Source organism: Salminus brasiliensis, chromosome 25 (assembly GCF_030463535.1).
Source record: "Salminus brasiliensis chromosome 25, fSalBra1.hap2, whole genome shotgun sequence".
In the NCBI taxonomy this organism is placed as follows: domain Eukaryota; kingdom Metazoa; phylum Chordata; class Actinopteri; order Characiformes; family Bryconidae; genus Salminus; species Salminus brasiliensis.
Genome location: NC_132902.1, coordinates 4035303 through 4055196, shown reverse-complemented (window position 1 = coordinate 4055196; position 19894 = coordinate 4035303). Strand labels below are relative to the sequence as shown.

The following is a 19894-nucleotide window of genomic DNA, read 5'->3' as shown; positions in this document are numbered from 1 at the left end:
AGTAAAGCTGAGCCGTTAAACACCAGAGCATCATTCTCAGACATTTATCTGCAAGTATAGCACTGGTATATTGCAAAAAGTGAATGGAATAATGACAAAGGCAGACTACCCCAGAACTCTTCAGCAAGGCGGTTGAAACTTGACGCTGAGCCCAAACACATTAGTGTAATTGATAAAGCAGACTCTGACCTTAACCTTGGGTTCAATTCTGATAAGAGAAGTCAAATATCCACACAGAATTCTGCTAGAAGCTTGTTGATGGCTACCCAAAGCGTCTGGTCATGGTGCAACTTGCTAAGGGACATCTGACCTAATATTAGATAAAACATGCTGAGCTGTGGATCATAACTGTATATGTTAGCACTTCTGTCAAATATTTAAATGTGAGAATTACTGAAGGAGAGGAAACTACTGACCCACTACTGACTGTATAATAAAGTCCACCCGAATCTCATTGTGTGACTTATTGCTCTTTTAATAAAATCTAAATATGCAATAAAGGCATAAAAAACAATATGGGTGAAATATTTAACTATTTGATTTAGGTAGATAGATAGGGGGCTTTATTCACATTAATAAAATGCACAAACAGCTGTGAACACATTTATAGTGAAGCCTTGGTCTTTGGGTTTAGAAGTCATAAATTAGCAGTTTTAGGGTCAGAGTGGAAGATTTGTATTGAATTATTTTCTTTTTCGATTTTATTTTTTCTTCTCTGTGATTTATGATGTGGTTCATGGTTTATTTCTGAAGGTCCAGAGGTGAGCTCAGTGCTAAAGCTGGTCACAGTGGGAGTGATGGTGGTCTTGGTGGCTCTGATACTCATCACAGCAGCTCTGTGGTTGTGGTATGAAACTATTAATCAGATAAATGTGTGAACATGAATTTCATTAAATGAAAGCTTTAACTTCTGTCAACACTGCTGACTGTCTCTCAGGAGGAGAAAGTCTGAAGAGCACAGGAGCACTGAGGAGAGTGAACAGGTGAATACGTTAGAGAGGAGAGACTAAACATCATCAAATGTAGCCTATTTTCAAACCATTCTCTCTCTCTCTCTCTCTCTCTCTCTCTCAGTGTGACTCTCCTCCTGTGTATGGTAACGTTTCAGTCCTAGCCATGACCTCTGACCTCACACAGAGAGAGGACTCAGGTGAACAGGACGACGTTCACTACTCCAGTGTTCAGTTCAGACCTTCTCACACACACAGGGAATCTCCAGCCTCTACTTCCAGACCTTTTCTAGATCCCACAGAAGAGCAGGATGTACTGTATGCTGCTGTGAACTTCAGCACACACACTGCTGCCCCCCCAGTGAGTAAACCCTGTCATTACAGCTTCACTCATTCTGCACTGCTTTAGTACTTAATGTTTATCTAGAACGTCTCTTCATCTCTTCTTCTACAGGGTTCTGGTTGCTGAAGCAGTCAATGACCAGACTTACAGTCAGATCCACAAACATACATCACACAATAAAACACCGGTCTAAAGTTTAGATCAGAGGGGTTTTCTCAGGGGGTTTCTGAAGACAGCAGAACTGAAAGTAACTTGTCTACAGATCGGCTTCGTCTGACATTCCTCTAATGAACTTTTAATGAGAGGCTCATACAATTAGGATGATTGCAGCATTGTCCTCCTCGTCCTACAGAGCAGCAATCCAACTGCACCATCAACACAAGTGTACAGATTAACATCTACAAGAAAAACCACAAGAACCCAAATAAAGAACACAGTTCTCTACTTAATCTTCTTCTACTCCATTACTTTCAGCTCCCATCTCTCTCTTTTTGTATTTTAGCTCATCTTATTGTCTGCTGTGAAGCTCTGGCCTGGTCAGAAGTGTCTTTAGTGGTCACCCACTTCTCTCACTGTTTAAAATCACATGACCGGTTTTAAGGAGTTGTCGGATGATGAACTTGCACAAATTCTATTATTGAGGACAGGACCAGAAGTACCCCTCCATAAAAACTCTTAAACCAGCTGTATCAAGCTGTCATTACAGGCTAAAACAAGAAGACGCAGCAGAGCTTAGCCAGCAGCATATGGCCTCCTGTTTATAATATTGATAGTTTTGATGTTATAATATTGACAAACAGCCTTACAGAGTATTACAGTCTGATAACTCTGACAGTAGGTGAACTTTGTTCACTGAGAAATTGCTGTTTGTAGCTAAAGCCTCTCTGTTCGTTCCCCTCAGACCAGCTTGAGTTTCTCAACTGGTTTCTGATACTGGTTTTTGATACTGGTTTCTGATACTGGCTTCTGATACTGGTTTCTGATACTGGCTTCTGATACTGGCTTCTGATACTGGTTTCTGAGGACATGCTGGTATCTAACCAACTACAGTGCTCTCTGTTAATCCAAAATGCTAATAAACCTCAAACATGAATGTTTAAGAAAGTAAAAGTGAGGTTTTGGGCAACTATTATTGTGCAGAATTTTTACGCAGCTAAATAAAAACCCATTTTTCCATCTCACTTATTTATTCAGATCTGTTCAACTCAAAACTTTACAATAAACATTTCTGACACATAAAAATCAGTGACAATATAGCCACCCAGAGAGAGTAGATGTAACCCTGTGGAGAGTGAAGCTGCTCTAATGGTGGAGTTAAAGAGAGTGTAAAGCTCTGCAGACATGCAGTGAATATTCTGCTCTACAGAGGAGAAATACGCGCCTCTATGCTGTGCTGTGCTCCTGGAAGTTCTGCTGGCTGATGGATCATTTTGTAAAACGGCTTTAAAGAGCTGACACTGTCTGGTAAGTAAGTTTACTGTGTTCTAAACAGCAAACAGCATTTTTTTCAACCCGACATCATTTCAGAGTTAAAACAGTGTTAGCTCCTTAGCTAACGATGCTGCTAGCAGCTCCACCCTAAACTGAGGCTTTCATAATGGGAGCGTTAGCATGGTGGCTAAGTGGGTAGGAGCCCATAGTGTTAACTAGTTCTCTGACTGCATGATGGGTTTGTTTAACATGGCTTAACTCAGGACTCTGAAACATGAGCCAGCATCAACTTTGTTGAGTCCTGAGTGAATTTGCCATGTTTACAGAAGCTGGAGTGATGTTAGACAGTTAGGGAGAGCTCAGTAACTCGCTGTATTTTGAGAAGTGCAGGGTGGATTATATGAAGGGCAGTTGGCTCCTAACGGGACAAGGTGTCTGCTTTGATCCAAACTGTGAGATGTTTCAGGTGTCTGTGGCTGATAAAGTCCTGCTCCTAACTGATATACAGTAGAAATTCTCCACTAAATGACCAAAACAGTATTTCTGCTACTTTTTACCTGTGCTGCTCAAATACATACTACCATAAAGAAGAAAAAGCCTGACATCATGGTGTTTGACCAGTCTGACATAGAAGTGAACTGTTTGTAATTTGTCTAATCTGAATGTTGTTTGGTTTGGTTCCCTTCGGGAGAGCATCAGGAGGAAGTGGCAGGAGTACATGGGGGGGAAAATGAGCCTCATGATTAATGGCCCAAATGTCAGACATTAGTTCAGGATGCCATTTTCAGACGGATCTGTGGCTTGATCCATGATCATGATCAGCCATAAAACCAAACTGGCATCAGTGTGGGTGACCCTTCACCACCCTGTAGTTCCTCCAATAAGGTAGGGAGTCCTATGCCAAGTTCATGCCCCAAAGATAGGGGTAGTGAGGAAAGCTCTCCCTTCAAGGTTGAAGAAGACCCCTGTCTCCCCACCTGCTGCTGCCAAATCCAGCAGCTTTTCATCACTGATAGGTCTGAACAATAAGGTTCATGATGGAAACAGGGCCTATGGGAACTCCTTTCACGCCCTTTTGCTCCACACACCTGCCCCTCCAAGATCCCCAGGTGGGTAGGCCTAGGTAGGCAGAGGATGTGTCCAGTTAAAGCTGACGTGTAGCCTGAAAAACAGAGCTGCCCAAACTGAGACTGGGCTTAGCCAGGAGAGGAGGACAGAGAGCCAGGTGGAGCTGCTGCTCCTCTGTTGTTAAATGTTCAGTGTATTGACTGAATCAGTCTTTATCATTCCTACTGTAATAACACCACCTTCCAGACGTGTTCACCTCATTCTAATGTCTTGCTTTTGAAACAGGGAGAGGAAGATGGAGGGGCTGAAAGTGCTGCGCACTCTGGCGGAACACCATGCCGAGGTTCTTCTGCCTGAGCTACATGACGTCTGCCTCTTCAAGGAGGTAAGACCCACACTTCATACACACTCTGGATAACAGCCTTTTGTCCAGTCTGTTGTCACCATTTCAAAACTCTGAACACACTTAGCACAGCATGTGTCTGCTGTGGACTGAACCTTTAACACAACTGATGCTGTTTTTACAGAATATGCAGTCAGTTTACATGTTTCTACTATGCTTACATTGTCTGTACACACAAGCTGACCCAATACTAAAATTCTGGATCTTTCTTGTCTCGTTTACAAATGCTGACACACAGAATCCCACAAGTAAAACCTAATGTTAAAAAACTTAAATGTATCCTAAAACAAGTTCTTCTGCTACAGCAACAGGTAAAAAAGTTACACTAAAACTGCTGATACACATTTCTGAATGTACAGGTCATTGAGAAATTGAGAAATAGCTGATGTACACTATGTGGACAGAAATATTACTCATCAATAGTATTCAAAAAGAGTTTATCAGAGATTAAAACAGCACTGCTGTGGTAAATTTGTGTATGTTAGCAACAATATTAAGCATATTTATCTCCTAACATGTACTATATACTAATCTTAACAGTGCAAGTTGACCTGCAGTTGGAACGGATACAACGAAGCTACTGGTAAATTTCTCTTTCAGTTGTTAACAGAAGAATATCTATAGTTACCAAAAACACCAGCTGGTCCAACTGGACAGGTGATCTTTAACAGCCCTCACAGCATTTTACTTGAGGCAGGAAGTTGTAGATGTTGAAGCCTGTGTCTACTGATAGTTTTACAGTGTTGTTTGTGGTAGAACTCCTGTTTCTGTTTAAGGAACAGTAGCTTCTTTGCTTATGAATGTGAAATTATCTTGGAAGGTCAAGCAGCACAAGAAGAGTAGTGCAGCCCCTATCCTGTGAAGTAAGTAGATCATCATCTGAGAATTTCCCTACTGTGGGACTAATAAAGGATTATCTTATCTAATTTGTGACTCTTAGTAATGCCATTTTAAGTGCTGTTTTTGGTCTAAATCCAGACCTTGTGAATGCTAAATAACTTTGATCTTGAATATATTAGATTGGAGAGACTGTAAACATCATCTCTCTCTCTGTTTCAGTCCTAAGCATGACCTCTGACCCCAAACAGACAGAGATCAGAATGACGTTCACTACTCCAGTGTTCAGTTCAAATCTTCTCACACACAGTCTTTACACAGTCCTCGTGGCTCCCCAGAAATCTCAGGGTGTTTCGAGCATGGAGTCTGTGTAGGAAGAATGATAAAAGGTCATTTTCAGTGCTGACTGGTGAAGAAAACATGCTGATGGGTTCAGTTCTGACCCAATAGGTGTAAAAACAAGCAACTGCTTACCTCACTTCCTGTGCGGAGTCCAGGGCCAGTTTGCCGACGGCGGTCAGGAACCTGCTGGTGAATTCCTTCTTGCTGGTCAGCACATGAGAAGCCCCCAACTTGTAAGAGAGCTTCTCCAGATGCAGTGCAGTGCATCTTCTCACTGCTGCGTTGGAGAATATTGGAGAATAATGGAGCGGTTGCAATATTGGCCTAATTTAGATTAACAGAGACACCCAAATATTAATGAGCTCTGTTACCTCCCTCACTGCTCATTTTCCTTCTCCTCAGTGAGGAGAGCAGCTGGTCAGACTGAGTCTCATTGCAGCATATCAAATATGTATCGGATTTCGATCCCACATATAAAGCCACTTTTACCTGAGGCACGTCTTCATTAGTCAGTCTGAATATGAAAGGCCAGGCCTGTTTTGAATAATGTACCAGTTGAACAGTTTCTATGTGGAGATACTGACCTTCAAATCCACAGAAAACAGTGGAAATTCACTGTGAGGTAAAGAAGACCAAAAGTGTCTCATGTTATACTAGAGAATGACCTCATACTGAATGAGTCCTGATAAGCCTGAAATGAGGCCTGAAGGTAAGAGGAACAGGCCTTATGACTGGAGGGTCGCCAGTTCAATCCCCTGAACCGACAGGACCTGACTGAAGTGCCCTTGAGCAAGGCATTCAACCCTCAACTGCTCCCCGTGTGCTGCAGCTAGGGCCGCCCGCCGCTCCGGGCACTCTTCCCTAGTGTGTGTGTTCGCTGCACAGATGGGTTGAAAGTGGAGTACAAATTTCAATGTGTGCAGCACATCTAAACTCTACTAGTAGATTTCTCACCACTGTAACCCTCATGTTCCTCTTTCAGCAAACCAGTATGGGTGATGTAGTTTGTGTGCGAGATGTAGAACTATACAGAAGTTAAAGAAGTGTATGTAGTGTATATGTCTATCTGCATGAAGCCTACAGAACTGTCATGTGGCAGCCAGTATAAGTAAGTATATAAGGAGTAAGTGCCTCCTTGCTGACTGTTAATTTTAACTGAGTGCAAAGAAAAAGGGAAGGAAACCCACACACACATACATGCACACACATGCACACACACACACACGTCCTGTTGCCACACTCTGCACTGCACACTAGCTTTGATGGCTGTAAGAGACCCTTACACAAGGATGTAAGTAGTTTTTAATTGTCTGAATCATCTCTGTTTTATATATTAATGTAGTGTAATTATGTAAATAGGTCAGGATCTCGTCCTGCTGTCAATCACAAAATCACATTTGTCCTTTCCAGTGTCTTGAATCAAGCATCTACCTACTGGAGGCTTATGGTCCACACAAATGCCTATAGCCATCCTGTGTTAGCAAATTGGCTGTATGTAAAACAGTACGAGACGCTGTATGAAGTTGATTTACTCTGCATTAGTCAAATGTGGCTCAAGTTACAGACTTAGTGGGTTAACAGCACTATAGGAAAATAAATAAATTGCACTATAGGTAAATTTATTATTCAGCTTATTATAGAATAATTCTACAGAACAGCACCACACTGAAGCCCAACACACTGTAGAGAACTAACACCCTATAGGGGTTCTGTAGAGCTGGGCGTTTGTAATTCTACTATAAAGGAGTTCAAATGAACTGGTTCAGAAAAAGAAAACAAGCTTCCTGTCACTACAACAGAGACCCCCAAACCTATACTCTACTATATTAAACTACAGACAACACTATAGAAATAATGTCATGTAAAGTATGCATGTGAGGACACAGTGTCATTGATGTGATGCATCAAAAGCATTTAGCAGCGCCCCCTTGTGGAAAAAGTCCTTTTAATCCAGACTGAGGGAGTGAGAATGTGAATGCGTTACAATGAGATTCATGAGGTTCTTCTCATCTAATAAATCAAACCTGTAGTTCAAAATGTTAGACTGGTTTAAATACTGCAGCCTAACGAGCTAAACCGCTAATCAGCATATATATATATATATATATATATATATATATATATATATATATATATATATATATTCATGAATAATATTCATCACACTTAAATGTTGTTGCATTTTAAACAGACTGAAAGTGGAAGTGTGTGTGAGCTAAACGGAAAAACTATGATGTCAGAATATGAGATATCTGCTCACCAGTGTAGGATGAATAAGCATGAGCAGAGCAGTGATCAGCTCAGTTACTTCTCATAGGTAGAACCATGACTGCTGGCTCTTTTCTTTTAGTCAGGGTTCATTTCTGATCATTTTCAGCTCCAATTTGACTTTTAACATGTTCTTTTCTGGGCTTTTAAGAGCTGTGTTTGAGGGGTGATGCTGCCATGTCTGCTACAGCAGCAGTGATCCTCATCTTACTGACAGGTAAACTTTTACATCTTATTACGATACTGATAGAATTCCAGCTCTGAGTTCAGTTCTAGAGGATTCAGCTTTCCTCCACAATCACACCTAGTTCAGCTCAGCAGTTAACTGCTGGGTTTAGGAGACATTGCTTTTAAACACACACAACAAGGACAGTAGTGAGGGATTAATAGCAGCACTTCTGTTTAATGATCTATCAAAGAGTCACTGACTGTAGAAATAAGCTGTTGATAGAACTGGAGAGGTGTCAGTGGTCTTGTTCACTCAGGTACACAAACTGCAGATCTCACACAGAGAGCAGATATGTTCATTCTAGCAAAACTGTGTGAAGCTCTATGTTAAACGGTTTAATCTGAGGTTCCTCACTTTCTCTGTGGTTTTTACACAACCGGTCAGCTCTACACGTCATGGTGTTGCCCATAGTAACAGCAGCAGTACCTAACACTGTGGTTAATCAGTCAGTTAGACCGTGAGAGATATCATTTCATGGTGTGTGTGTGTGTGTGTGTGTGTGTGTGTGTGTGTGTGTGTGTGTGTGTGTGTGTGTGTGTGTGTGTGTTGCAGGAGTTGATGCTCAGCACAGTGTAACTCTCTCCTCTCAGAGTCTCTGTGCTGTTACTGGATCTACAGTAAAAATCTCCTGCAAATATACAACACCTGATTTCTCCAGTGTCAGAGAGAGAGAGTGGATCCACAGCTCTGATGGAGAAGAACGAGTCCTGAGCTCCACTGAAGGAGGAGTGTCTGTAAGAACAGAGCAGAATGAGTGTGATGTGAGAGTGAGACACTCTGGAGTTTATAACTTCAGATTTAGAACATCAAGCAGTGACTGGATATCAGCCTCATCTGGAGTTCAGCTCACTGTTACAGGTACCAGTACATACACTCACAGTCTCTGTGGAATGCGATTAACAGAATTTTAGTATATGGTGTGTCTGTGTGTGTCGGTGTGTGTGTGTAGATTTGCAGGTGAAGGTGGATACTCGGACTGAGGAACAGAGAGAGGTGAAATTGACCTGTAGCTCCACCTGCAGCCTCAATAAGAGTCTTTCCTACTACTGGTTCAGGAATGGAGAATTCAAGACATACACAGCAGATTCCTCCATTGTGCTCCAGACCAGTCCATCTGATGAGGGGAGCTACTACTGTAGGGTGTCAGGAAGCTGGCATCGCTCCTCTCCAGTGTGTAAGTCTGTCTCACACCTAACTTTATCCCAGGTTAGAGAGTTAATTTCAAGCAGAGTTTCTCTTCTAGAAAATGACATGAAAACAGTCATAATTCTGCTCTCTTCTCTCCGATAGATTTTAAAGAGGGAACGATTTTATATTCAATACTCAAACCTGCTTGAATAAGAGCTGCTTAATTTCAGTCAGACTTGAAACGAGACAGAGCAGCAGGTTACTGATGACCTTCCCACACAGTTAGGAAATACCAAATAATCACTCTCTAATCAAAACCATGTATCATATAATCTCATTTTATCTTCTTGCATTAATGGTTTTCAGTGTAAATTAAATAATTCTACCTCCTCCTGTACAGTTATCATTTTGGAGATGATGGTTGTGTTAAGACAGTGAGGATCTACTGCTGTACCACAGACTGTAACTGCAGGTGTTTTCAGTGTTTTCAGTTTCAGGTATTTTTTATTTTTCTAATAAGTTAGTTTGTGTGTTTCAGGTATTTCTGCTGATTCAGATCAGAAGAGCTGCTGGAGTGTCACTTACTACCCCAAAGCTATCTGCGCTCTGATTGGCTCATCAGCATCCATAAACTGTTACTACACCTACCCTGATAATCAGAAGGTCACTAAATCAGTGTGGTTCAATAAAGAGCAGAGTGGTGCTGAACCTGTGGATGTGAGAGAGGATGAGGAGTATCAGGGACGAGTGCAGAGCAGACAGAGCTCCCAGAATCACTGTAGTATGATAATCACTGACCTGAGAGAGAGAGACGCTCAGACCTATAGATTCAGATTCTACACTGATGGAGGTAAACACACTGGACAACCTGGAGTCACTCTGACTGTCACAGGTAGAGCTGCACTCTATTAAATAAATGTAGTTATTTAATTATTAATATTCTGTAAATTATAAGAACAACAAACCTTGTTTAAACTCTTGCAGATCTGAAGGTTACAGTGTCAGACACAGAGAGTGGAGGAAAGAACCTGACCTGCAGCAGCACCTGCACTCTGCCTAAGTACCACACTTACATCTGGTACAAGACGACAGGCAGTGCTGTCACAGTGGTTGGGAACAGCAGCAGTTTAACTTTAACAGCAGGAGAAGTTGGACGTTTCTACTGTAAAGCAGAGAATGCACTTGGATCATACAACTCTTCAGAATGGTCGTTTCCATCATCAGGTGGGTGATTCACTTAATTCATCACTTTCTATTCATTGTTTCCTTTCTATTTTTTTATATCAGGCTAGGTTTCAGTCTGCTTGATGAGATGAGCAGCATCTCTTCTTGCTTCCTCCTTCCTCTTTGTATTAATTATTTAATACAAATAATTAAACAGTCTCTATGGTTTGCTCAGTATGGTGAAAGAAGGAAAACGCACTCAGTGAACATTAGTTCTGTAGACTTCAACACCTTGTAGTTGAGAGACGTCTAAAGAGAATGAACAGATTGGTTAGAGCAGGCAGAAAGGCTACATTTTCTTCTCCGAATGCACAACACCACATCCTACCTCGAGGCGGATGAGCTACAACAGCAGAAGACCACATCACATCAGGATCCACTTCTGTCAGCCAAGGACAGAAAGCTGAGGCGCAGTGGCTCAGCACAGACTTACCAACACAAATGTAGCCTGGTCTGATGAATCTGGATTTCTGCTGAGGCTCACAGATGGTAGGATCTGAATTTGGCTCAAACTGCATGAATCCATGGACCCAACCTGCTTTGTGTCAGCAGTCCAGGCTGGTGGAGGCGGTGGTGTATTCGTGTGGGAGATGTTTTCTTGGCGCTCTTTTGGCTTGTTAATACCAATCAATCATTGCTTGAAGGCCACAGCTTATTTGAGTATTGTTGCTGACTATGTGCCTCCATTCATGGCCACCATTTCCCATCTTCTACTCATTGATTACTTCCAGCTTGATGATGCACCATGTCACAAAGCAGAGGTCTCTTACATTTATGTAATCTGCTCATGTCTCTGCACTGATACAGATTACTCAACAGTGATATACGCAGCATCTGGGGTCGCTGTGGTTCTTCTACTGGTTCTGCTTATGGTCTTTCTGTTGAGGTGAGAATCAGAAACCATGTTTCTTGCAGAGTGTCATATAAAGACTACATGGGTTTAATTAACACTGGAGATGTTAATCCAAAGATGGTGATATTCTTTTTTTGTAAACTCCAACAGAAGACGAGCTACAGCTTCCAGCAGTAAGAGTGAGGAAAACAGAGGAACTGTGAGTCAAAAGATCAATTGCGTGTTCTCTCTTTTTAGACATGTCCACAGATAGACCTTGGAAAGTACTGGGCCCTTTCCCTTTTACCCTCAGACTTCACTGTTGCTCTCTTTGTGAGTAAGTCTGTGAGGCACGACTGACTATTGGATCAGTTTGAGCTCCACAAGCACCATCACTTTTAGATGCCTCCTTGTGAAGATTTCACCTTAACTTCACTCACTGATTGCTAGCACCTGAATAGTGTAGTGGATCAAAGCATTTCCCAGTATGCTGGAAATCAGGGTTCAGTTCCAGAACCAGGCAGAAAACGCTGTTTTGAGACTCTTCACACTATTTTTGCTTTCCCCTGAAACATGATTACACCGTCTCTCACAATACGACTGTGAGGTTTTGATAAGACAAAGATGTTTGGAGGCATAAAGGTGAGACATTAAATCCAGAGAGCACGGTACCACCTGTTAAGCATGGTGGTGGTAGCATTATGCTCTGCCAGTGAAACTGATACATTGCATAATCTCAAACCATCAACCAGATCTGAGGTGGTTGTTGAACGGATAAAGCAGCCTAACATTACATTTTTGAAAGGGCCTTCCCAAAGTCCTGACCTCAACACTCTCAAAACTGTGTGGATTGGGACTAAACGTCGGGTGTAATCAAACTCTACCAATTCTGCCTAGAAGAATGGTCAAACGTCTAGCCAGAATTCTCCCAGAAGCTTGTTAATGGGTACCAAAAGCATCTGGTTAAGGGGACATCTATCTAAATATTAGGCGTGCTGTATGCATAATTAAGACCCTCTCTCTCTGTCTTTCTCAGCAAGCTTCTGCTCCTGTGTATGAGACCGTCTCAGACCTGGCCTTGACCTCTGCCCCAACAATGACAGCAGCCTCAGATGATCAGGATGAGGTTCAGTACTCCATTGTTCATTTTAATTGGCCTCACACCCAGGAAGGGCCTCTCTACTCCCCTGTCCAACAGCCAAGCACTCTTAAACGAGAAGAGGAAGTTGAGTACAGCACAGTGAAGCTGGTTAAAACATGAGCTTGTTGGTAGGCAGAAACAATGCGTTTATGAGATCCTGCTGGTGTGGTGATTTTCAGTAAAGAGCACAAAACAAGTTTCTGTGCTAATTGCGCCCCCTATGCAGACAGGAGCTCGTCTTACTACGTTGTGGCCATGACTTAGGATCTCATTCCCATGCCTTACAAAGTCACAGCAACCACTTGAAATATTGTGGGAACAAAATAATTAAATTGTGGCCACAACTTAGTAAGGTATGGAACCAAGATAATTAAAAAGTGACCATGAATTAATAAACCTTGGAAACAATATCCTAAGTTGTGGCCACAGCTTGATAAGACATGGGAACGAGATCCTAAGTCGACTTGGGATCTTCTCCCATGCCTTTATAAGTTGTGTTAGTGATTTAATTATCTTGTTTAAATGACTTTGGATCTCATTCCCAAATCGTGGCCACAACTTAGGAACTTGGTCCCACGCCTTACTCATTTTTGACCACGACTTAATGATCTGGTTCTTGTGCCTTATTAAGTCAAAGCCACAAAATTCAGGATCTTGTTCCCACGCCTTACTAAGTCATGGCCAGAACTTATTTATGCGATATGTCATCAGCGGGGCTCCATGAAGCTCCTGTGTTGTGTTCTTTTTATCAGTCTTAAAACTTTATCTAAATGCTTTTGATGATCTTAGGGTTGTCCCCTTCATAAGAATACTGCTCTATAGTCTGGTGTTATTGATTTAGAGGATTTCATTACTTGGATCATATACACTATATAGACAACAGTATCGGGACACCTGCTTATTTCTCCATCATCCATCATTCCAGAAATCACATTTCCACTGCTCCACAGCTCAATGCTGGGCTTTACACCCCTCTAGCCCAAGCCTGGCATTAGGCAGCATGGTGCCAATAGGTTCATGTTTATCTGTAACTATATAGTTTGTATATAAATGAAAATGAAAATATTTTATAACATCTTCCATTCTGTATTTCATCAGCAACTACAAGAACTTTCATTATTTTGTCTTGATTTATGCATCGGCTAGTGATTGGCTTTATTTTAATTAAGTTTATGAAATTTTTTTATTGTAGTGTCAATAATAAACATTTTCTGCAACAATTACCTTGTAAATGTTAATTCCACCATCCTGCCCCCTCCCTCAATCCCTGTATCCTAGTCAGTTTTCCACGAATACTGATAACCTGGACATTCCCATACCATGTGTATTAAAAACCAGTGCCAGTGGCTCCATGGGAGCTTAATTTGCAACATGGATCTGGAGCAAGTCCCATTTAATCTCTAATTCCTCTGTGTGTGCTCTGTGATAAAATGTCAAGTGTATATACTGATGACTCAGGGTTTTTGACGCACCCAGAACATTGTCCCATATTGCACGTCCCAGACGAATTCCTGCCCCAATTCTGATAGACCCCTATCCCATGCTTTCATTCCTGCTGTGGGCCTATAGTGCTCAAAGTTGTCTTTGAGCAGTCTGTATCCAGCGTAAGATGGGATGGTCCTTTAAATCTTTACAAGCGTTAGCTTACAAACATAAAACTACAACAGTGCCAACAAGGAAGATTCCCCTAATACCTGTTTGCTGTATTAAAGAAACTCATTAAAACTTTAATCTAAATGAACACTCAAAAATCAGTGTACAAAAAACAGATCTGAAAAAATGGTCAGGAAACATGAACATATACCTAGCATATTCTTTATGAAAGTTAGCATAATTACATGGGTGGTTTACAAAAAGTGGAATATACTAGATTCAGTAATGAAACCATGAGATTTTATTTATCTGCAAAAGCCAAAAATAAAGCAAAAAAAACTGTTAAATGTAACACCAACTGTTGCTTTCAAAGACCAACGATCAGCTGGTCTTAGCTGATACAAGTATACAACAAGTCTTACAGTATCTGTTTATCTTTAGACTTTCTCCTCCTGAGGAACCAACAATGAGAACAGAGGCCAAATTAGATATCATGTTTTAATGCCATAATTACATTACTTACAGGTAAGTCAGTTCACACTTCACATACCACATCCACAGAGCTGCCGTGATGAGTAGCTTCTATGGAGAACCATCTTTATTAGTATCTTTACTAACGAGAACCCGCCTTGTGTATGAGAATCATTCACAAAGAAGTAGACAGAAAAGAATCATTTTGTAATTCTCAAACTGACTGTAGTTCCCTGTAGGGACCACTATGTGACAGCAGAACTTCATGGCAAAGCTGGCAAAAAGACCAGGTATTTGGTCAGACACGGCCCTGGTCTAGTTGATGAAATTAAAGATAGGGGCCACAATGACACTTACTATCCACTAGGGGTTAGATTGATATTTTTTTTTTCTTTCTTTCTTTTTTCTGAGTGATGTGCTGAGCTGTAGCAGCATTGCTATGGTCTAGCATGCGAGCTGCATAAGGCATGTTGGGTTCCAAATGTGCCTGATGAGCTATGAGCGGGTTTGTACGTGTTGTCACTGGGACAATAGTTGGGCTTCTTAAATAAGCCCCATCATTGCAATCCCTATTACGTCCCATCTAGACCTTCTGGTTCCCAGTTGGACTACCCAAACAGGCCCCACATGGGCATGTTATTTGGGAGATGCTCATTAGCAAATAGATCATAATAATAATCTGTTACCTCCTAAAGCACAGGAATACTGGAGAGCATCCTCACTGCTCGCTGAGTTCAGGTACAGCTTATTGTCTCTGCTGGGTTTGTTAGTTACAGGCTGTCCGTTCTTGTACCAGATGCAAGTGGGGTTGTTTGGCAGAGTGCAGGTGCTGCTACAGGTCAGTGTTACTGTCTGTCCATCTGATGAAGCTGTGTTGGAACTCACTCTCCCCTGGTGTGTGTGTGTGTGTGTGTGTGTGTGTGTGTGTGTGTGTGTGTGTGTGTTCTTTATAGTTCTACTGTGTACCAGTCTTCAGATACAGACATCTCTACCTGTCCACTCTCCCAGCTCTGTTCCTATATAGTCACTACGTAAGTCATGAAACTGTGGCTTCTACACTCAAGTAGTGTCTAAATGTTAAACAGAGAGTCACACAACCTATAGCTGAATATAAAAGCCTTTTTTATTAGACCTATAACACACTACTTGGGTGTAGAAGCCGTAACTTCATGACTACATAGTGCACTACATAGGGAGCAGAGAGTCATTTGAGATATGGCTCAAGTAACCGGTTCTCTTTATTATTGATCATGTGATTAGCAATAAAAGCTCATAGTAAATAGAAATGATTTCTGTTTCTCCAAAATGATCTGATCTAATTTCCTTCTTTGCTGCTGGAAACTGAAGAGAATTATATACGTACTTTTGGGCTTCAAGGGAAAACTGTTTTTTGACTGAACTGTTCTTTCAAGACTGTTCTATTCTATTGATGAGAGAGAGACTGATGTAGTTTAATTAGAGTTTATTAGATGTTGCTGTTTCCTGCAGAATGAAATGGTTAAGATGTAAACAGAGTCATTCAGAGTGGTTTGGTGTGAAATGCTCTGTTCTAGAGAAGCTTACAGAGTCAGAACTGTTCACAGTGGAGGTGATAGAAACCAGACGTCTGAAGGGTGGTATGAGTGGTGCCTACAGGAGAAACAGAGCCAAGGACTGCAACAACACAGAGAAGGGATATTGCTGCTGCTGCTGCACGTGGTCCAAGGACCTGGAGCACGCAGACAATGATCCACACCCGGCCCTGCCTGAACCTTCAACTGCCGTGGGACCCGGGACAGAGCACACTGGGTCTCCGTGGCAACCATGTCACTCAGTGACACCACCTCCCTTCACCGGACTCCCCAGTGGGTGCAGTACTCTAAGAGGGGGACTGTGGTGAGAGGAAGGTGGGGTTGCTGGGTCGCCTGACCGTTCATGCTGGGTTCTCTACCTCTGATCACAGACAGCTGCTGCTTGTTCAGGAAGGAGCACCCGCAGCATAAAAGCTCAGCTCTCGTCGGCACGGGAGAGAGGACACTTGCTGATGGAGCTTTTAGAGGCATTCCACTCTTCAGACGTCTGGTTCCCATCACCTCCACTGTGAACAGTTCTGACTCTGTAAGTTTCTCTAGAACAGAGCATTTCACACCAAACCACTCTGAACGACTTTACTTACATCTCAACCACTGAATTCTGCAGAAATGTTAGAAATGATGGACGTCTCTGTTGATCATCACTGGAGCATCAGTTCTTCATTATTCTGCTGGTTTCACCTGAATATTTAAAAAAGGAGACACAAAAACCTCATTAATAATCAAACTCATTAATAATAAAGTCTTTGATCATCATAAAGTGTATTTTTCATTTGTTTAAAGATCACTTTCTTCTTCTTACCTGCTCTTGGTGATGATGTCCATGATGGATCTTTTGTCCCTTGATGACACAAATCTGTCCACCATCTTCACACAGTCCTCATGGCTCCCCAGAAATCTCAGGGTGTTTCGAGCATGGAGTCTGTGGAGGAAGAATGATAAAAGGTCATTTTCAGTGCTGGCTGGTGAAGAAAACATGCTGATGGGTTCCGTTCTGACCCAATAGGTGTAAAAACAAGCAACTGCTTACCTCACTTCCTGTGCGGAGTCCAGGGCCAGTTTGCTGATGGCGGTCAGGAACCTGCTGGTGAATTCCTTCTTGCTGGTCAGCACACGAGAAGCCCCCAACTTGTGAGAGAGCTTCTCCAGATGCAGTGCAGTGCACCTTCTCACTGCTGCATTTCTGTGGCTGGAAAGAGGAGAGTGAACACAGTAAGATACACATCCAGTGTTTACACGCAGGTGAACTCTAGACTCACCTTCTAGCAAGATCTTCTCCAAAATGTAGGAAGAGACTCAGCCGTACATCAGTGCTGCCAGTTTGTACTGTGGCTTTAGAATGACCACTGATATTGATCACATGACCACTACATTTAGTTTACAGTTCAAATCTATTAATGAATATGGAATGTGATGTTTACCTGAATCCACCAGCCAGTAGAGCGTGCAGGACCCGGCCAGGCGAGCAGGTCTGCACCATTGTGCTGAGGGCCACCTCTACGTCCTCTCGGATGAAGTGGCTGGACTCCCCAGCCTTGTGCAGAAGGACACAGCCAGTGCCCTCCACCTCCTTGTCCATCTTCCGCTGCAGGTGGGCGTATAGGTGGGACAGGGTGGTCATGGCAGCACGAGACACCATGGAGCGCAGGTTCTTCACCTGAGACAGTGGAGACAAAAGAAGCACAGTGAGCCTCTGTCTCTAACTCAACCACTGACACTTGCTTTAGCATTAATTAGAATAATGTCATTACAGAAGCTGTTGTCCAGAGTGTGTATGAAGTGTGGGTCTTACCTCCTTGATGAGGGCCAAGCAGACATCATGTAGCTCAGGCAGAAGAACCTCGGCATGGTGTTCCGCCAGAGCGCGCAGCACTTTCAGCCCCTCCATCTTCCTCTCCCTGTGTCAAAAGCAAGACATTAGAATGAGGTGAACACGTCTGGAAGGTGGTGTTATTACAGTAGGAATGATAAAGACTGATTCAGTCAATACACTGAACATTTAACAACAGAGGAGCAGCAGTAGATGGAGATCATTGGGAATTCTCTTCAGACACTTTATAGACTCTGATGTTTAGAAGATTCCATCACTAATTTTATCTGGATACTCTAAAGCATTTTACTTGTATATTCTCAGGTAACTTCAGCTATTCTAACTCTAGTCTGAGCACTACTCTAAAACACATCACTGCTCCATTAGAACTGGATCAGTGGAAGGGTGGTGGGTCTACTCCAGCTCACTGAAGACATACCATTCCTCATCCTGCAGCAGGCTAAATGCCTGGCCGAGTGCCAGCTCAGGCCTGTCAAGGGGCTGCTCACTAGTCAGGGCTGGGATCTCCAGCACCTCTCCTCTTCCCTGACTACCTTCAGCAAGGTGTGGAGCAGCACTGTTGTTGACAGGCTCCTTTCTGGTTTCTGCTTCCCTGATCTGTCTAACCACGGACACATCTGGAGCAGCTGTTTGTCCTGCAGTGTCCATCTGGCATCCTATCCTCCTCTCCTGCCTAAGTCCAGCCTCATTCCTACCTAGGCCTACCCACCTGGGGATCTTGCTACCTGTGATTAAATAAACCTGGTTAGAGCACCTAAACTATTTTAATTCATTTTCATCATAAAATCATGAGAACAGGATTTTTCTAAGGTTAATTATCTTTCCATTCCTTATTAAATATGACTTACATATGTTTCTAATTTGTAATATAGAGTTTCTGATATATTGTGTTTCTGAGCTATATGAAGTTTGTGGAGATGATGCATGAGACTCCTGAGATGTAAATACTCTAGGTTAAAGACTATTTTTTTCAGTACTGGAACTCACCTGGTGCATAGTAGGCCTTGGACCCTTTCTTATCCACCGTAGGTTGGGCAGCAGCAGGTGGAGGAACAGGTGTGTGGACCAAGGGCCGTGAAAGGAACTCCTCCAGAGTAATGGAGTTCCCATTGGTCTTGTTGCCATTCTTGTTCTCCATGTTCAGCCCCCTCAGTCTGGGAAATCTGCTGGTTTTGGCAGCAGCAGGTGGAGGGACAGGTGTGTGGACCAGGGGGCGTGAAAGGAACTCCTGAAGTGAAAAAGAGTTCCCATAGGCCCTGTTCCTTGACTTGGCAGCAGCAGGTGGAGGGACAGGGGTGTGGAGAACAGGAAATTTCAGGTCCTCTTCCACCCTGAAGGGAGACCTTCCCTGTTCTATCACCACCTGTGGGGTCTGAACTCTGACCCTCTGCCTTATAGGAGGCAAACTGCAGGGTGGTGAAGGGTCCATGCGGGACTCCTGAACGTCTACATTTGGGTCGTCCATCATGAGTCTCATTTTCTCCATGTACTCCTGCCGCTTCCTCCTGATGCTCTCTCGAAGGGAGGGGGCAAGAATAATGGGTCCATCTTCCTCTTCCATCTTCTGTAGATCCTGATGAGAAGTCTTCTGAGATGTGCTCTCCTCCACAGTCACACATCTACTGATTACAGTACTGAGAGACCAGCCATTAAATATGGAACGTTACGTGGGCGTGACTCTATTATGACGTCACACATGGGGGCGTGGTTCTCTGCTGCCTCCACACTATTAGGAGTGAAATATTAGGAGTGTATCATCCAGGGTTGGCTGGAAACACAATGCATGTAACAGTTTTCTGTAATCAGGATAGAAAAAAGTCCAGTTCCAGAGGAAAAAGGCAGTAATCAGATTCCAGCTCCATTCTAAAAACAGTGGGATTACTAACAGAACTACAGTAAACACTCATCACTCTGCTGATTCTCTTGTCTTTCTTCATATCTAGGAGCTAAATTTGGGGCTTAAATGCAGATTTTGCTGAGATTTGATTTCTTTAATGAGAGTTTAGCACTTTCCACAGCGCGCTGTCTCCCTTCAAGCCCCGCCTTATTTCCTAAACCCTCCAATCACTGCTTAGCAACCGTTGTTCTGCAGGACTCCTTCAGCGCTGTTCAGCTCGAGCTCCTGTTTCCGCGGATAGAGTTTGAAGGTGAAGCTCCAGTTCTAGTCATAAGATGCTGCTTTTACAACATTATTTATAAAGATACAAAACCGATCCCTTTCAACTCTGACCT

The 19894-nt window shown here is 42.7% G+C and overlaps 1 protein-coding gene across 1 annotated transcript in view; it reads left to right on the top strand.

Moving 5' to 3' along the window:
• The first annotated feature begins 3532 nt into the window (after positions 1-3532).
• LOC140547747 (sialoadhesin-like) overlaps positions 3533-19894 on the top strand; it is a 61366-nt gene continuing 45004 nt past the window's right edge. Inside the window, exons 1-4 of the mRNA XM_072670882.1 lie at positions 3533-3609; positions 4078-4177; positions 8829-9045; positions 9538-9891. Coding sequence (XP_072526983.1) covers positions 3533-3609; positions 4078-4177; positions 8829-9045; positions 9538-9891 — 748 coding nt within the window. The remainder of the gene's footprint in view (positions 3610-4077; positions 4178-8828; positions 9046-9537; positions 9892-19894) is intronic.